Here is a 20537-nt window from a genome sequence, read left to right on the forward strand (position 1 = left end):
TTTAATTTGCAACTGTGATGGTGTTCACTAGCAAATTCGAATTTAAATAGAATTCAATCGTTGTACTATTAAATCACTACTAAGTTCATTTAATTGAACAAGTGAAGATCACACTCATTAAAATAAAACACTGATTTTACAAATACAAATTTTATTTTTATAGCGATATTGTCCTGATTATATGAAAAACAATGCATTACTACTGCAATTTATCACGAACGTGCGTGGAATGAATACACGCGATACAATATTTCATAAATGAAGCAGATTAAAAACAAGACATTTCTAGAAAACGAATATTGCGGGAACTGATGAATCATAATAAATTATATTTAAGCAGGCTTTATATGTTGAAAAACAATACTTAAAATATAAAATACTTTGAACATGTTTGTATATGTATTTGACATAATTTTTATAGTAGGTTCTACTAGCTATCTATCTAGTATTCCTGTATATAGGATCTAGTAGTCCTGTACAATTGACGAATTTTCTTCAAATGTTCGCGTTGAAGAGTTAAAATAGCGCACCGAACCGTATTCGACGGTGATTTTAACATTTATTTTTTATTCAAATGTACTACACTGTGTGTCTGAGCGTTAAATTTGTTTCAATTTTCAATCAAGTAATTGTAGCATTGTAGAGTTTTTGTCAATATTGTTTCACTGTTTTAAAATAAGAAAAAAAATTATTTTATTGCCACAATGACAAAACAAACAGTACAAAGTTTTTTTTCTTACTTTACAAATTTGATGATATTTAAGTTTACCACTAAAATAAGAACAATAAAACAAACCAGCGGTTTTAAAAAATTCAATCTCGGTAAGTTAGTTATAATATAATGTTTATAATTGTCGATTGTAATTTAACTTAATATTGATAACAAAATTAATTAAAAAAATATATTTTTTTTTTAAACACATCGTGTTTTCTCAGCATCTACTATCATTTCAAACTGCAAAACTATCCGATTGGAAATAAATAGGAAAATTCCCAGTTTTGATTGTTTTTTTTTATTGGCAATTCTAAGGTATTTATAGATCATTTTTATGTTTCTAGTAGGTATTGGTATTAGTTCGTTTCGGTGGTGCGTTGAATTTCTCGGAGAAAACTTTAATTCCCTTTAGATATCAAAACGTTGAGTTTGAGTTTTTCTCGATGACAACATATTAAAATTGGCATGGATTTAAATCCGTATTGTAGTTCCTTGTTTTTGCCAAATGTATCTGCTCTATCTCAAACAAAATAAACAAATTTCCTCTTAAAACGATCTCTTTACAAGCAATTTGTAGACTATAAATCAATATAAAATCGATCCATCGGGTATTAAAAATGGAGAAGTCTATAAAACTGCCAGTCGTAAACTAGTAGTTTACGCAGTGCATTGATTTTATATTACTCATAATTACTCATAAATATTCACTATTAAAAGTAATTCAAGGAGGTTGACATCAGGGAGATGGAATAATTTCACGCCCGCTTATGTTGTTCCACCTGTACTTCTTGCTAAAATGACTTTTTGGATACGTTTGTTGAATACATTTTATTGTCATTAGCGTTCCACCCGCACATCGGTGGGATGAAACGTTTATATGAGTCGACTAGTATCAAAGCCGGCAATGTGACTTTTGGACAATTATTGGTAAATCAGAAAAACGAATTATTGACTTTGTATTCCATTGGCAGTCACAATACTCTTCTGAACGACATCTTAGATAAATAACAGGTTAAGTATTAACCTTTATTTAATGCAGGTTTTGAACCGTATTCTTTGAAGGAGACGATTATATTCAAATCAATCTGTATTGACATATCAATAACATTTTTTTGTCCAAATGCACAGATTGCCACCTTTGATAATAGACGACTCATATCTATATAGTCTATATCTTGTCCCAGACTTGAAATTTTTTTTATACAAAATTCATTGGTTCTTGTTTCAACATTCGATTGCAAAGAAACAAAATCTGCTCCAGATTAATATTCGTCTACCAGTGAAAGCTGCATGAAAACTTTTTCAATAGTTCTTGAGATTTGCGCGGTCTATGGGCAACCATCTTTCATTTATAAAAAAGATTTGGGCAAAAAAAAGGCAGTAAAAAAAATCGCCTGGTGTGTGTTCTGATTCTTGTTTAATTAACCCTTTTCTATTTTTATTACTATTCCTGAATGTACAGACAAGTCGAACTCTATTTTAAATTTCATCGAATTTTTTTAAAAATCTAATTATCATTAACTTCGGGCGCCAATCCGAATCGACAAGATTTAAAAAAAAAAGGGCCGAGTTGTGCTCGAATTCCGATATGCAAACAGAAACGACAAACGCAGCGTAGCAGTAAATAGATAATAATAATAATATACCATTTGTTTACCATCGCATGTAGTATTACTATTACGTACATAATGCTACTGTTTGTGATGCGCGGAAATATGTATTATTGGCGTCGATCCAGTGTCGCAGTTGTCTGTTCAACGGCAGCCACTGCGGTGGAACGCGTCGCGTTATGTACTGTATTTATATTTAGATACAATCTATTTTATGAAACGATAATGATAAACGTCACGTATAAATAGTTTTATTCGGTTATTTACAATTGTAAAGAATTTTTGTTTTAGTTTTGAAGGGCATATGTATATTTCGCCGCATTGCACATAATCTTGTTTTACATCCACGAGACCCTAGCACAGTGAACAATAATTTCTATTCAAATCCAGATTTTCAACTGATGCTACGCTGGCACCGGAGTCCATTGACATCAAACATGAATCCCGCCAACTCGAGACGTGAATTGAACTTTCAATTGTATTGTTTAAGGGTAGTTAAATTATAACGCATAACTGATATAATCGTAATGCCCGGTTGATGCAAGTAACACTTAGTTGGTTTGAAAAAAAAAAAAAACATTTAGCTGATGTCGCACCTTTTTGGTCAACTGGTTTGTTGTAAGACCCAAGTTTTTAATTTTTATTTTTCTTTATTGCCTTTTTAGGCAGACGAGCATATGGCCCACCCTATAAATTAAAGAGCGGACGGTTAACGTGGTATGAACATGTGATGCGTAGAGAGAAGATGCATGTGACTATTATAAGAGATGTATGGAAATGGTAGTGCAAGGTAGAGGGGGAAGAGGTGTGAATGACGACATGAGAGGGAGGAGTGAGTGTTGAGATGACGGTTGATAGAAAAGGATGGAATAGAAAAATTACCTGTGCCGACCCCACCTAGTGGGATAAGGTGGAGAAAAAGAAGAAGCATATGGCCCACCTAATGGTAAATAGTTACCGTCGCTCATGAACGTAAGCAATGCCAGGGGCAGAGCCAAGCCGCTGTCTACCGAGTTGCAAAAATCGGTAGTGGCTACGTCTACAGTTTAAGAGGTGGATTTTAAACCATTTCAGTGTATAATGCTGTCTAAAACACAAGACACTAAGGCATAAAATAGCTAAAGTAGCTGCTATATCGAACAGCGAACGTTTCACGGCTAGCATCAGCTAACAATAATGCCGTGAAGACAAAGCATAGAAAAAGTAATGATTTTTCAAATAGCAAAACAATTTTTGTTTCTTCGGTTTATTAAAAACAAAGAAAAAACATATTTACATAAATGGAATGTAAAACTACACAGCTATGTAATTCCTTTCATAATATCGCGAAAATTCGAAAAAATGAAAAAAATCACATGTAAACATCTCAGTCAATCAATTATGTATATACTATCAAAAGATAATTAAAAAAAAATACGCAAAAGAAAACATTATATTTCAATATCAAATGTTAAAAATTATTTTATTAAAAAATTCGTGTAAAACATTCATGGATTTCGTTCGTAAAAATGTTATCGTCGTTATAAATTGGCAGATTCGCACCGCATCGCCTCGTAGGGCCGACACGGTCTTTTGCACGAGGGACCGGGATCGATTCCCGATCGGATTGCTCAGTTGTCGGTCTGGACCCTCATTACTGATGGTAGGACCTCTTGTGAGTCCGCACGGGTAGGTAACACCACCCCGCCTATTTCTACCGTGAAGCAGTAATGCATTTCGATTTGAAGGGCAGCCGTTGTACTGTTAAAAGTGAGACCTTACAACTCATGTCTGAAGATAAGTAGCGGCATTTACGTTGTAGATGTCTATGACCTCCTGTACCACTTAACACCAGGTGGGCCGTGAGCTCGTCCACCCAAGCAATAAAAAAAAAGTACGCACTTTAGTCCCACAACCGTGTAGGTGGACGTGGAATGTTAAATTGAATTTTGTATAAAACAAAATACGACTTATAATCGAATGAGATCAAGTTGCAGTAGGTGAGAATACCCGCTCCGCATGTCGCCTTTTCGCATTAAAAGTGTACAATTGCCAAAAATATTCGAAATTGAGTTAATATGCGTGTAAACATTTGGTATCACCAGTATTTTTCTCATAAATACTGTCAAAAGAGCGTAGTTTAGATTTAGTACTTTTTATCAATTTACCTGTTTTCACTACTAATAAAAAAAAATGCATAATTTTATCTTACTTTAAAAGATAGATAACGTAATTGGTAAAAAATAAAATATAAGTGTTACAAAGATGATTAATATTAAAAATATTACATGTTCAAAAACCTTTAAAGATCTTCTGTAAAATTTGTAAGTTTTGAGATTATACCGTTTTAATGCGAGAAGACGATATGTGGTCCGTCGGCGGGTCCAGTTGGCACAATGACAGCGTCCGACGCCCGATTAGCCTCGGCGACGATTTAATGAGCTCCCAGAGAACGCGGAGTGTTAATCGCGAGGTACATCTCAACACTTGGCAATGGCAAAATAATGAAATACTTCACGTTGTTTCGTTTTGTTTGCAGTTAATGTAAATATATTAAGAGTCATTTTATTTAACGTATTATATACGAGATTTATTCGATTTTTATTATAAATAATTAATTTAGTACGATTTAATGGAAAATTACAAGTATCGAGCCAAAGTAAAGGAATTTCGGCGGTTCGAAGGAGATATAGTACACATTTCGCAATGTTATTTGAATGCAGTGTTCAATTTTCTTATGCATAGTTTTTCGATTTCAATATTATATATATTTTTCATACGACACTCGCGAACGTTAAACCATAAAAATATAAAGATTTCGTAATATAAATAGCTAAACGCAAATCAGCGAATTTCTAAGCGATCTCTTACATAATCAAAACTATCTACATACAATTTAAATCACAAAGCATTGTATTACATAAATTAACACATTTTCATGTTTTTGACATATTTCAAGTCTTATAACAATATTATACATCCATACATATACATATTATATTAAGAGTAATTTTGGAATTGACGCCCAAATTAAGTCTAAGTCCCATAGTTCCGCGGTGATGCGTACGCGTGAGATCGAGACCTGACACGAACCTTTTAGACCTTCCGACTTTTAACTATTACAAAATAATTCATTTAAATAGGCTCAATGTTTTTTATGCTAGCGTTTTATAGTTAATTATCTACTAATTTATGAACTAAATAAATTAAGCTAGACATTTCTAGAAATGACGAGTGCAATATCAGTACTCTTGCCAAAAATAATGTAGACAAAAATTTTGTTGTTAAAAATTTATGTAAATTTTTATTTGTTTAAATTAAGATTTATTTTTAATCACGATCACACAGCGTTTCCCTAATGCATATCCTACCGGTAGAAAACATACAAAATATCGACAATGATTCACACCATAGTTGTGTATGTACAACATGTACACAACAATGTATGTATGCAACAAATCGCAAAAAGACAAATTCAGAAATTCGCGGACGACGTCACTTATGTAAATCGTGAGGTATAAACGGCTTCCGAGACCCCGCTATGGAGAGGAGAGTAATAGAAGAACTATCGCATTTAATTACGTAAGTAAATGTCCAGCAAAAAATAATGAAGTGAACTATTCAAATGGTTCCTTATTTTAAAATTTTTAATTTTTTTTTTAATTGTTTCCTTTACTTTGATAAATATTATCGTAGGAATACGGAGATTTTATTAAAATTGAAATTTTAAATGGCACCTATAGGCGGATAGATATAGTGTCTAATATCTTGGGTTGCTTTCATCGAGAACTCTTTTTAATGAAAATAATTTTCTAATACAGAGATAGTCCCTTCTTTGTACTCTCTCTCTCTCTCTCTCTCTCTCTGCATAATCGTCCCATAAAAATATCTAGTGATGTGACAGAGTGATTTAGTTCAACGTTTCCAGCTCGTCCGGAACTAAGTATGTGAAAGCATGATTTTAATGTATCATAGTGTTTCGGTTCCATTCAGACCGGGGTGCCGAAGTCCGGGTCGCCATCCCCGGGCAGGAGGCGCGCGGGACGACTCTCACCGATACTCACTGCCAATCCAGATACGTCGGTAACGCGACGCGCCGTACCTATCCTGTGTGGACAAACCAAATACAATTTGGAGTATTTTAGAATGTAACAAATCAATTAACGCCATATTCCAAAGTGGCATTAGTTTGAATGCGATTACAGATTACCTTAGGGAGGTTCTTTTTTTTCTTTTTTTCTTGTTGATATTGTCTATGAAACTCAGCCATTTTATTTAGAAATAATTAGGGGTTAATAAACAATGGACACGGAGTTTGCAAATACTACGATCTTTCTAGAATACCGAGTGCATATGTACGATAATATGACTGATTTCGCTCGTTATATAACACATAAAGGAACATAATTATTCATTAAACTTAATTTCAGTACTTCCATGTTTATTTGGCAACATTTTTCATTTGTTGCCAGAAATTTAAAAAAAAAGTTCCGCAAATACTTCCTCTAACCTGAAAGTCTTACTTTCTCTTCTAACTGTCTTCACATCGCCGTTCGGTTTTGATTCGAAAACTGGAGTGAGGTCACCGTTCATTTTTTCCGTTGACTCCGGTTTGTTGACTAGGTCTATCAGAGGCGGATTCGCCTCCTTGACTTGCAGTGGTGGTGGTATTGGCGGTGACTCGGCTGCTGTTAAAATATTTAAAACAATAATTTATTTTTAAATTAATTTTAGTCGGATCGGCTTAGATAAAAATGTAAGTATTAATTTACCGAAGTAGATACAGAATTAAATAAAAAATTGCCAATGTTTATCAAAAGTTTTTGAGTAATTCTCGGTGACGTATTTAAACATCGGTAATTCGGCGCCACTACTAAATTCTATTCGTGCCAAATACGGCATGGGCTTCGGTAACCACATAACACTAGATGGGCCGTGAGTACGTAAACTCGTAAAAGCAATTAAAAAAAGAACAAATTGTTACGCCGGTAAGAGTAACGTCACTTATCGCCGAATAGTCGAACGAATATCGAAGGATCTAGTAACATCTAGAACGCTCGAGAGGTACCACGCCATCTATTGTCAGATAGCGGAAACACGCGTCGAAAATACTAGACTTGTGAGGAATGTTCTCGACAATTCTAGAGATGTCGTATCGACTATAAAACCGTTGCAGAGATGGCATGCAGTCAGTAATCGGAAGTACTCGAAGCGAAACAGCGAACGGATCACGTCAAGCGAAGCGGAAGTGTGAATTAAGAATTTTAAAGTGTTCTATGAGTGTTCTAAGTGATAAATACAGTTTTAAGTTGTACTCTGGTAGAACATTTGTTTATCCCGGGCCCCAAAGCGTAGCAACATTTTTTACTGGTGGTAGGATCTCTTGTGAGTCCACGCGGGTAGGTACCACCACCCTGCCTATTTCTGCCGTGAAGCAGTAATGCGTTTCGGTTTGAAGGACGAGGCAGCTGTTGTAACTATACTGAGACTTAGAACTTATATCTCAATATGGGTGGCGCATTTACGTTGTAGATGTCTATGGGCTCCAGTAACCCCTTAACACCAGTTGGGCTCGTCCATCCATCTAAGCAATAAATAATAAAATCATTATGTAGAAATAAGCTTAGGTAAAATTGGGAAATATGTTATGATTGCTAACAGTTAGGATCTCACCAGTGTCGGGGAGGGCGCGCTGGTCCCGGGGCGTGTTCCCGGCGTGCGGCTCGTCGGACGAGGGAGTCTCCAGCTCCACGGGGCGGTACGCACCCTTCGTGCGCCAGTCCTGGACATAAACATTGCTCCTTTTAATAAACAAACCAGAATGGGGGTATATATATACATTTTATATTTAGTGGGATCACAGATTTCTTTTTGTACCAAAATTATGGCACTTTATCACATCTGTTATAATAGCCGGCAAACTTCTTGAGTATTTGTCGACGTAGTGGGGGTAAGTTCGCGCATGGTACACTCACATGCAAAAACATTATTTACTCTGCGTCATAATGCTATTAAATTATTAAAATCAACATATTATGTATTTATTTATATATTTATTAGAACATCAACAAAAAATATAGGTTAATAATTGTAATAATTTAATCTTGGGGTAAAATAGATATTCCTTCTATTAAGTCAAAACTAGAGCTGTTGCCAGGTCTTGGTTCAGTTGAAGCGAAGCTGGTATTTGTAATTTTTTTTTCGTTATCATAATCTTGACCATCATCATCATCACTGTTTCCATCACCCGAGTCGCTATCATCGTGATGAGTCGACATAGGGCTCATCGGTGTAGTTTACAACTCGTTCGGTTCGGTCTTCTTTTTTGTCTATAATTAATTATTTTTTGAAGATATTCGATTCGTAGTAATCGAATGTTACTTTTTTCAATTACCAGCTTCCTATTACTTTCTGTTTTTTTTTCTCCATCTGAAGCCTAGCTCTTTCATAATTCGTCGTAAGCTTCATTCCGAGCCATTAAAATTTATATCTTCTTTAAAATTTTCGAAGCCTTTCTACGATACGGAGTTTCGCTGCTTGTTATGTAGTTATTATGATTACATCTTTTTATTACAGATTGAACGAAACTATCCATTCTGGTAACTTTCTTCTTCCCTGATCTTTTCTAACCAGGAGTCCGAAACACGGCGAGCAAGCCAGAGCCTTTAGCTTCGTTAATAATGCACCTAACAGTACTCACTGATGTTTTTCTTGCTTCCGAAGTCTGTTTTACTTTTTCCATATCATTCTTCCCCTGTTTTATAATGAAGCAATATACGTCATACACAAATTTTCCACCCTTTCTTTTGAATACTACACCAGTTTGTCGCGGAATAGTGTATTTTTTATAAAAAATCAACAAACACTCAACATATAGTAATGGCAACAAAGTCAACAAGCAATTATAACAAATAACTTAACGATTAATAACGATAGACTTTTTACTGTACGCAAGCGTACTTTTGGGAGCAAGCGGAACGAGGGCGCGGTGCGGGGCGCAAGGTTCGACTGATCTACCAATAACGCGCTCGATACGCTTTCCCCTGCCGTCGCGCCTCACCCTCACCACCAAAGTGATCTAAAATTCGGTTCTGCGCAGTCAAGGTCATTTGCTCAAGAAGTTTGCCGGTTACTATACGAAATGTATGTAATTTGTGTGGATTTTAGATAAAATATTTATTTTGTTGACATTTTCAACGATTTTTGCGAGTCGTCGACATTTTAAGCAATTTGTTCGATTTAATCTAGCTTCGTTTATTTAATTTTATTATTCTTGTTTCGTTTACATTATTATTATTTCAATTGCTCTACAGTTTCCGTGCTCACAGACGACCAACGTGCTTTTTGTCGACATTTGAATATTGCGCTAACTACCCTCTATTTTTCTATTATAAAGAATATTTTAAGACTTTTACGTTTCATTACACACAGAACGAACTAATAGTATCTTTAGGTCTGGCAGTTTGTTTAGGTTGGGTTTTCATCTTTACATTAAGATGATCCCAGGTGTGAGATAGTTTTGAATAATTTATTAGTGTTAATGCTCACCTGCGGTTTACGTTTCTTCTTGTTGATGTGGCTCCGGACGTGTACGGGCGTCGAATGAGCCGACTCGCCCGACGAACGACAAGCGTTCCACTGCGACCACACGACACACTTCAAAGAGGAACTTATACATTCTGACGTTAAAATATATATATATATATATATATTTTATTGCTTAGATGGGTGGACGAGCTCACAGCCCACCTGGTGTTAAGCGGTTACTGGACCCCATAGACACCCACAACGTAAATGCGCCACCCACCCCGAGATATAAGGTCTACGGTCTCCGTATAGTTACAGCGGCTGCTCCACTCTTCACACCGAAACGCATTACCGCTTCACGGCAGAAATAAGCAGGACGGTGGTACTCACCCGTGCGGACTCACAAGAGGTCCTACCACCAGTACATATGAGTTCATGTACTGCGCTATTTTTTGAAGCTAATACATTTTAATTCTATGCAAAAAAATAATTATAAGTTAATATTAGTGTTATCATGATTTAACGATCATATGTATACAGAGATAAATTATAGACATTTAAATTAGTATTACTAAAAAAAACAGTTAACACAATCACATAAGTAACTAGCCGTACTCGTACCTCTAGTCTAGTCTCGATCTTGATGGAGTGGTCGTCCATGTCGAGTATGTTGAGGTTGTTGTTGACGGCGTTGTAGTCCGGGTAGCGTGCCGCCGCGCACTCCTCCGACCCGGCCCGGCTCACGTCGCTACGCAATACATTACGTCTACAGTTAACGAACACCCTGTACTTGTAAGAACGGTGTTGCCAACAAGAAAATATCAAAAATACTTAAATTTCAATTGAGCAATTTCGAAAAGGGAACATCTCTGAAAATGTAAAATGTTCAGGAAATGAAAACAAAACTGATTATTTTCTAAAGCAGTGTAAAATTTAAAATATTAACTTTTGAGATATAATTTAGTGTTAGCAATTAGCAATTGAAAATTACTGGAATTATTATAAAATGGGTGTAGGTATGTCTCAGAACTACATGTATATGAAAAAAAGTATTTGACAAAATATGCGACATGTGCCCTTTTCGAAATTGCATATTCAATTAAGGTATGGATTTATTTAAATATAAGCGTTCTCCTTCGACGCTTTCAAGGAAAATCATGTGAAATATTATAGGTTAGATACGTATAAGTTCAAATTTTTATACTGGAGAGTTCGTGTCGTGGAGTATGTTCTTATGAGCCTTCACAAATAAGCAGTCTGTCAGGTTTTACATAATCAATTATTGCCAGCGTAAACAATAATAAGCGGTATTTTACGAACCGGAACGCCCGACTGTTTCGCGGTAGATATTAGCAGGATAGTTGCTCCTAGACGTGAGGCTTTTTTTAATTTTTTTTTTTTACTGGAGCCCATAGACATCTACAACGTAAATGCGCCACCCACCTTGAGATATAAGTTCTAAAGTCTTAAGTATAGTAACGTACTCCCTACTACAAGTAATAAGTGAAGTGAATCTATTAAGTGTCGTGATAATTGTTTACCTGGTGTAGTCAGGAGTGCGCGGCGCAGTGGGCGTGGCTCCGGAGCCGTCGGGTTCACCCGGGAACACATCGCCGTCCTCCGGGTACAGCGGGAACCTGCACCCATCTCCGTATTAACAAAGAACTTTACAAACAAAGAGATTTACTGGTGGTAGGACCTCTTGTGAGTCCGCGCGGGTGGATACCACCACCCCATCTATTTCTGCCGTGAAGCAATAATGCGTATCGGTTTGAAGGGTGGGGCAGCCGTTGTAACTTACTTGAGAACTTAGAACTTATATCTCAAGGTGGGTGGCGCATTTACGTTGTGGATGTCTATGGGCTCTAGTAACCACTTAACGCCAGGTGGGCTGTGAGCTTGTCAACCCATCTAAGCAATAAAAAAATAAAGATTTAAAATCGCATTTGTATAATGAAACATGCTAGACGGTAACATTTCTTTGTTTTATGTAGTCGATAAAAATATATAAAAACTAGCCGTACTCGCCCGCTTCGTTGCGCTTTTAAAATTAACATTATTATTTATTGTCATATTTAGGGAGTCCAAAACTCATAAATATTAGCCTATCCATTAAGTACATGTATTTTCTACATGGATACCAAGTTTCAAGTCAATCAGATGCACGGTTCAGTAGTTGTAACGGAACATCCGTAAAAACCACTGTAGATTTATATATTAGTATAGATGTAGTTTTATTTATTTCATAGACGAGTGAACGAGCTCAGGGTACACCTGGTGTACACCTTTGGACCAGGACGTCTTCGAATATTTTTTTTCCCTACCTCTGCTGATAGATAGCCTTGAGAGGCTATATCAGCGTTACCCTAACGTGTGAGTTCTCGGCACTCGAACCGGAGGTGTTGCTAACACTGACCTTAGCAAGAGCAGTGCTTCGCAGAATCTACCACCGGATCGGAAACGCGACCTACCGAGAAGATCCGGCGAGGAACTCAGTGGGCGGTGTCTATGGGTTCATATTTGTGAATGCTTAGTGACTGTCTTAGTACATCTAATGACTATTCTGTAACATCGTACGCTTTATCCAGCTGTAGTCAATTTCATAGCTACAGTGTGGGAGAGCCCGTCGGATGATAGTATTTATAACCTTTAATTTAATTAGATAGTAACTTACATATGTGTGGGGGGGGGCGGGTGTGGCTGTTGTGTGTGTGTGTGTGTGTGTGTGTGTGTGTTTGTGTGTGTGTGTTTGTGTGTGTGTGTGTGTGTGTGTGTTTGTGTGTGTGTGTTTGTGTGTGTGTGTTGTGTGTGTGTGTTGTGTGAGCGTATGTGTGTATGTATATACATGTATTTAGGCATCTGTTCAGTTGTTAATTTTTTTCTGTATGCACCTCTTTTCAATTGTAATCCAGATTGTTATGTTAAATATTTAAACTTATAATTTCTATGGTTGTAATTTGATTTGTGCATCAAAAAAAACAAAAAAAGCTGTGGACTGAGGTCGGGCCACGGCGGAACAACAAGACCCGGGCAACATTACGATTGTTTTACGATTACGATTGTTGTTTTTTTTTTTTTTTATGTTTGATATATTACTGGTGGCCCGGAGGCCTTTCCAGTTTCACCAGGACATGTGGGCGAGCAAAGGCTCAGCCAGGAGGGGTGGGATTTGCTAACAACTGCCCGAGCGCCTCCGAAGGAGACCTAACAACTCAAGAGCAATTGCTTCGCGAATGAATCTACTACCGGATCGGAATCGCGACCCACTGAGAAGATCCGGCGAGAAACTCAGCGGGCTGATGCATGGGTTAGGTTGCACGTCGACCTCTTTGTCGAGTTCGACGAGTACGGTTACCGGGGTCCCTAAGCCTGCTCCTAGTATTAGAGCTGAAGGCATCTAATGCAAAGGTTATTGGATCTGATGGATCCGTAAGGACGTGTATTACGATTGTACGTGGTACCACCTGTAGTTGTCTTCGGAGAGCCTGTCGTCGTCGTCGGTCGCTATGAACTGCACGCAGAGGGCGCAGTCGCCCTTGACGCTCTGCAGCGCCTGCACGGCTTCCTTGTGGCACGCCTTCAACAAAACAACTTTTTTTAAGGACTTCAAGACGTCCGATTAACTTTATAATTTGTACACGCATCAAGGACCGACTGCGAAACAATAATTTTCAAATTCACTCATTTTTTATGAGTTCGATTTGCTATTTTAAAGGTGTTGTTTATTTTTTAAACTAAATTAAATATAATGACATGGAATATTCTAAAAATGGCTGAACAATAAATATAATATTAATAGCGTTTTCTGTACAATATTAATAAAACAACATTTAAAAGCCTTTATTTTCTACCAATGATTGTTTTACACAGTATTATTGAATTAAGTAAAACTGAACTCCTCTTTTTTCTCATAGTCCAGTCATTCCTCCGGTCGAGTCCTATCTCGAAAATAGTTTAAGGTATAAAAAAATGTTAAATAGAATATCTATACTAATATTATAAAGAGGAAAGATTTGTTTGTTTGTTTGTTTCGAATAGGCTCCGAAACTACTGGACCGATTTGAAAAATTCTTTTTCCATTAGAAGCAGATATTGTTCCCTGATGAACATAAATGTTTCCGAAGCGAAGCGAGGGCGAGTCGCTAGTTGATAATAAATACAAATAGCGTAAAACCCATAGAAAACGAATACATATTTGTAAAAAAAAATAAAGGAAAATTTAAGCGGTTTTGTGACCTTTGACCTCTAACTTTAAAACTTGCGACCATCCAATTATACGTCAATTTTGAGAATAGTTTCAGATGCCAAAATACAAGTTTTTACGTGGTAATATACTGGGTGTGTCGATTTTCCGAAATATGCACCTAATTTGGCCTAAAATGACTGGATCAACGAGAGAGAGCTCAATCAACCTATATAAGAAAAATCTTTTTTTTTTAAACTAAAAAGTTTCAAAGTTTTACATAAAAATTACATAAAAAAAGTTACTGTACATTTTTTTTTATTGCTTAGATGGTTGGACGAACTCACAGCCCACCTGGTGGTTACTGGAGCCCATAGACATCTACAACTTCCACCCTTCAAACAGAAACGCATTACTGCTTCACGGCAATTTCAAAGGTTTTACATAAAAATTACATGAAAAAGGTTTTTTTTACATATATTAATTACAATTATGCGGCTACAAGTTTTATGTCTGGTAGGAGGCGCGGCGATATGACTGCAGAGTGCAGACCACAGGTCGCTGTGTACCTGCGTGAGATCGACGTCGTTGATGGCGAGTATGGCGTCTCCGACGTAAAGCTCTCCGGTGAGGGCGGCCGGCCCTCCAGCCTCCAGCTCGGAGATCAGTATCGGAACCCCGTGCTCTCGTCCGCCCTAATATCAAACAATGCCATTTAAATTATTTTAAAGCAGTTTTACGTTTTTTACAAACTTAAAAGTTTTTTTTTTTTTTTTTTTTTTCATTGATGGACGGGGTTGGATGGACGAGCTTACAGCCAACCTGTTGTTAAGTGGTTACTAGAGCCCATAGACATATATAGCGTTAAGGCCACCCACCAATTAGAGAAACCCACCTTGAGATATGCGCACTAAGGTCTCAGTATAGTTACAACGGCTACCCCACCTTTCAAACCGAAACGCATTACTGCTTCACGGCTGAAATAAGTGGGGTGGTGGTACCTACCCGCGCGGACTCACAAGAGGTCCTACCACCAATAATTTTGCAGGTTTGATTCTTATTACACGCTGTTATTCCTTCACCGTGGGAGGTCAATCGTGAACACTTGTTAAGTAAGTATGTATTTCATTAGATAAATTGGTACCCGCCTGCGGGATTCGCATCGTTACCACTGCTACTTCACTTGCCGGTTTGAGATGTCTTATTGTCAGTTACTTTTGCCATCATTCCCGATTAATTGGCTCAGACATACCAAGAGTTCGTTGTGAGACTTTGAGACTTCTCATGAGGTTCACAGTAAGCGATGACGTTTCATAATTACATAGTTATACAAATTACATTTGGGTTTAAGCACTGAAAGGTACACATTTAACAGGGTATTTATTACGTAATTTGACAAATCTTGATATTAGTCGTAAAGCAAAAACTTTGAACCCCTTTTTTACGAAAATTGCGCGGACGGAAAAGTATGTTTCCCACACTTATAGAGAATATAGTGAAGTAGTGCAGAATGCTTTTTTTTTTTTTTTTTTTTTTTTTTTTTTTTTTTTTTTTTTTTTTTTTTTTTTTTTTTTTTTTTTTTTTTTTTTTTTTTTTTTTTTTTTTTTAAATTATGCCTATGAAATACATTAAATCAATAAAAAAAACATTACACACCCTACCATGTACTTGACACACAAAAGCTTTTATACTTTTTTTGTTTATTGTTTATCTATCTGGTCAAATTGAGAATAGATTAATATTATGTATTTATCTATAATGTAGCCTTGGCGAAATCTGTGTTTACAGAATAATGATGGTTATAGAAATGAGACAACAGAACTATAATAATGTTCAAACTTATAATTTAAATTATGGTATTTTGGAATTTCGACCACTGGACGACCACTAGTAATATTAATTGTACTAAAAGAGATGTTGTCTGTACGTACAGTGACGGAGATGCCCAGTCCTAGATGCGGCGAGCGTCGCACCCGCACGGTGCGGGGGCGCGCGCGGGGGGCGGGCGGCGCGGCAGGAGGCGAGGCGGGGGGAGCGGGGGGGCGCGCCGGCCGGGGGGATACGCCGCGACACACGCGGACCAGGGTCTTGTGTCTCTGTAGTAAGATTTCAGCCTCCACCTGTTGGAGATCATACTGTTATAACAGAACTAACAGTCTGAATATTGACTACTTGATTTTTATACTAATTCACATACGGTCAAATTGTAAGCAATAAACAGAGGACATGTTTACGAGCTTCATTATCAACACGCTTTCAACATTTACAAAATATTTTATTGTCATCAGATTCTCAACTATATTTAGAATACCGTAATGTCTAGTTCTTAAGCTAGTTTAATAAAACCAAGTACGAAATCCTACTAGAGCCGACGAGAGTAAATAAAATAAACTTGGTACATACCTGCGCCCAAAGCGAATCCCTGACTTCCGCTCGCATATCTCTGCCTAATAACTGCAACTGTTGTATTCTGCCGGCGAGTTCTTTATCGAGGTATTTTGTAGCTAATCTGAAATTGTATTTATCAATTATTAAAATATTGCATATTGCACCTATGCAAGCAAAAGAGGGGTCGTCGTACCCCCTTACGGGGGCACGGAACGGGTCTCGGGGCGAACTCCACTGCCCGGGCAGAAGCTCCCTGCCACGTAGGGCAGGGGTGAAATAATGCAGGAAGGACTGAGAGGGGGGGGGGTTCGCATGCGCGTTCGGCGCACTCCACATCGACATATATACTTATACATAATACGATGCTGGACTCGAGTCAGCGGCAGGATGGAGGCCGAGGAGGATGCAACCCGGCGCCAACTGTTGTCATCTGCTTGATTTTTTTTTTTTTCTTCCTTACTAACTAACTAAGCCTAACTACAACTAACTACTGACTACTATATACATCAGGGACAGCAGTCAGCAGGAAACCGGGGCCCGCCAGCAGCCCTGTGCCGCGCTCTCGCTATAGTGGTTTTTAAGTAGGTGAAAAAATGGGGGCGCTAAAAATAATTTATTCTCAAAGTGGACAAAATAAATTTGGGAGCCACTGCTTTAAGGCATGCAGCGATCGTCACGTTGTGGTATGGTATGGTTGTAGACTCTGGATAGCCAGAGATATATAGACTTTAAATCTAAATGGGACGTAAGATTATACTAAAACACCTAGAGCTTTAGCAAACTAATTAGGGGTCACATAAAATTATAATTGAACACTCGCCTGGCGCCAAATAGTTCGGAATGTAATCCGAGTACGGTTTCACGCAGAGCCGCATTTTCTCTCGCAAGTTGCGCAGCTTCCGACCTAGCGCGTGCTGCGTCTAAAACATTTCCGGCAGTATCGCCAGATTCTAGACACCCTGAGAAAAGAAAAGAAAAAGGGGCTTTAAATCAGATCAACTGGGACGAACGTTTTAATACGCAACCTAATTTTGAAAGTTTATTATTTCTCACGTAATAAATAGCCTGCGAGAACCTATCACTTATTATACTGCACCAACTCAAAAACATCAGAGATTATTATCCTCACTTAAACCTTAGAAAAAAATCACTAAAATATTAATTGCGGCCTCATTAAGAAACTTTAGAAGATTTATAAAAAAAAAGTCACTGAACTGAACACGTAAACATCACAGCAATATGTTATTCATAAATATAACCTAAACTAATATTAGCATAATGTTAGCAAAATTTCAAATGTACCATTGTCCTCTATAAGGCATTAACAGTACTTTTGCGTGGGTCGTGCTTTATTCAATACGGGCTTGTACATACATATTTGTATTGTACGAGATCTGATAAACACGAGAACTCACCAGCCGATGCCGCTCTAGCCTGCACCAGCTCCGCCCTCATATCGACCAGCTCCGCCTGCGAATCATAAAAAAGTTTTTATTCCGAGGTTGTTTTTTTTTTATTGCCCTTGTAGGCACACGAGCATACGGCCCACCTGATGGTGTGTGGTTACCGTCGCCCATGGACTTCAGCAATGCCAGGGGCAGAGCCAAACCGCTGCTTACCGCTTAATACTCTCCACAAGCCTCGTTTAAAGAAGGACATGTCATAGCGCTCGGGAAACACCGTGGAGGGGAGCTCATTCCACAGCCGGATGGTACGTGGCAAAAAAGGCCTCTGGAAACGCACTGTGGATGACCGCAATGGCTCCAGGTAGTATGGATGAACTCTACTCCGGTGGCGGGCGGTGCGATGGTAAAAGCGAGATGGCGGTATCATCTCGAACAATTCCTCAGAGCACTCCCAATGGAACATACGGTACAAAATACAGAGGGAACCGAAATCCCTCCGCAGACCCAGAGGTTCCAAACGATCAGTGAGAATGGGATTATCGACAATCCGAACGGCCCTTCTCTTTACGCTAATACAATTTGACGAGCTAATAAAGTACTAAGGCAGGTTGCTATTGCTTAGAACAGCTGAAGAAAACGAGGTACGTGCATCCTGCATCCTGATCCACGTACACGATCACTATCGCTAACGGTGAAATCTCCGCAACAGATGCACGGTGTCGTATATCAACAATAAGCGGTGTCGAATGTCGCGCCGTTGTGATTCAGCCTCACAATGGAATTTAATCTCGGACCCGAAATCAAAGGCTGCGTAAATCCGAATTAAAGGAGACACGTTATGGTGGTCGATATTGACGTAAATTGTACGAGGGGACATAAATCCATTTAGAGCACGTGCCCGATCCGGAATTTACACGTTCACCCTTGTTGACTCATAATATTTCATCTTACCGATAACACTAACGTCATTCATTTTAAGAATCGTGGTTGAATGAATGTATCGTGGTATTAAGATATATCTACATATTATTATTGTGTACACATACAATCAGGATTTTCTAGTTTTAGAACTATCGTCTTGACGTATTTAATCAATCCAAGAAGGAAATTTCAATTACGTAGAAATATTTTCTTATATTCCGGTAGAAACTTAACAGAGTATAATCATAAATTAAGGGCTGGCGAAACTAGATATTAATATGTATCTTAAATGGTCAATTCTAAGCGAATGTCATAAAAATACTTTAAATTTATTTAAAATGTTGATATTCTGATTTGAATATTCTTACGGAAGACGTTTGATAAACAGTATTCTAGGAAGCTATTAAAGTTGTCCATTAAGATTTGTTGCCACAGAATTTAGGAGCAAAAAGGCCGAAAATAATAATTCTCAAATAATGGACTGTCCATTTTTTCTGGTCACAAAATATTGATTCGTCATTCCCGGGATGCAGGATACCAATGTCGTTAGTGAAATTGCTATAAAATCACGAGTAAAAATTCATGTAAAGTAATAAAAGGCCGATGGTAGGTAATTGTTATGACCCGGTCGTGGACGGGCTTGCGGTGCGCACTCTGCGTGCTGTGGGTCTCGTCTGCGGGGGAGTTGCTGGACTTCGACCGGGCGCGTCCGTAGGTGGCGGATCACGGGCCTCTGGACAATAGTCACAGGGGCATCGCTCCTTCTCTCCCGTTGTGTTACGGCGGGAGAGATTGAGCGACGCGGACCAAAACCAGCACCGGGGGCTACACGCTCTCCTCCCCCTTCACCTGCTGAAGAGTGGTTCTTCTGGAGATGCGTGGGCCTCCACTTTTTTCCCTTTTCTTTGTTACTTTATTGTTTTGTTTTTACTGTCCCTTGGTTATTTTTATTTATCTTAAGTTTTACCCTGTCTCTTTCTCTTCTTTTGTTTCCGTTCATTGTTTTATTTTACACGCCTTTCTATTCTTCTTCGCCTGTGGTTTTATTTTGTTTTATTTGGTTTTATTTTCATCTTCTTTCCCTCTCATACCCAATTCTAAGCTCTGACACCCGGCGAGAGAATGAATGGCTGGTGGGGGACCAGTCGTTAGGGTGTCCCAGGGAACCGTACCCCGGGTTAAAAAAATAAATAAAAATTTATGTAATGGCCAGTTTAAAAAAGTTATTACCCCAGGAGGGTACCTCCCGCTCAGCGGGAGGAGAATCCCTCCGTGTGGCCGACTCGTCGGACGCACGCTGCCCCGCGTACTCTGGGGGGGGCAAAAACTGCCTAGACGTCAGGTCCGGGAAGGACGGAGTTCAAAAGAAGAAAATTATGTCCGAGAAGGACCCTGAAGTAAGCTCCTTAAGAGCCGATGTCGTGTCGGACAACGATATGGCCACAGTTGGTTCGGCCCAGTCGTCGACCCATTCGTCGCCGACACGACGACGGCGGAAAAGGGTGCTCAATATAAGCTCGGACGGGCTGAGTAGCAGCTCCGGCTCGGAGGCTCAGGATCCGACAGGTGTGAAGCCCAGAGCAGTCACGCCGTCAAAGCGTGGACGGGGACGCCCTGCGACCACAGGGCAGTACGTTGGCATGGCCGCTGCCAGGCAAGCGTACCTCAAGGCACAAAAAGAGGAGAAGGAGCTCACTGAGAGCGCGCGCACCACACGCCACAAGAGGAGAGCGGCTGAAGGGTCTGTCCCTAAGCCCGATGCCGAGTGTAGGCTCCATCAAAGTGCAGAGGTGGCCCTAATGGTCGCC

General features: G+C 38.6%; 1 protein-coding gene across 4 annotated transcripts in view; it reads right to left on the minus strand.

The window, feature by feature from the left end:
- Positions 1 to 3555: 3555 nt before the first annotated feature.
- The window catches only part of LOC114247590 (Golgi-associated PDZ and coiled-coil motif-containing protein), a 65061-nt gene continuing 48079 nt past the window's right edge, over positions 3556 to 20537 (minus strand). For 2 of the 4 annotated variants that reach the window (XM_089736602.1, XM_089736603.1), the window contains exons 3-14: positions 17818 to 17872; positions 17223 to 17361; positions 16418 to 16523; positions 15946 to 16134; positions 14584 to 14709; positions 13296 to 13408; positions 11373 to 11468; positions 10453 to 10579; positions 9853 to 9942; positions 7978 to 8086; positions 6815 to 6989; positions 3556 to 6411 (exon numbers count right to left, since the gene is read on the minus strand). In XM_089736602.1, the coding sequence (XP_089592728.1) occupies positions 6294 to 6411; positions 6815 to 6989; positions 7978 to 8086; positions 9853 to 9942; positions 10453 to 10579; positions 11373 to 11468; positions 13296 to 13408; positions 14584 to 14709; positions 15946 to 16134; positions 16418 to 16523; positions 17223 to 17361; positions 17818 to 17872 (1443 nt within the window). In that variant the 3' untranslated portion in view covers positions 3556 to 6293. Of the gene's footprint in view, positions 6412 to 6814; positions 6993 to 7977; positions 8087 to 9852; positions 9943 to 10452; positions 10580 to 11372; positions 11469 to 13295; positions 13409 to 14583; positions 14710 to 15945; positions 16135 to 16417; positions 16524 to 17222; positions 17362 to 17817; positions 17873 to 20537 lie in introns of all 4 variants that reach the window. The other 2 variants (XM_028180587.2, XM_089736601.1) reach the window with 1 other exon arrangement.

Source organism: Bombyx mandarina, chromosome 22, assembly GCF_030267445.1.
Source record: "Bombyx mandarina strain Sakado chromosome 22, ASM3026744v2".
NCBI classification, from domain to species: Eukaryota; Metazoa; Arthropoda; class Insecta; order Lepidoptera; family Bombycidae; genus Bombyx; species Bombyx mandarina.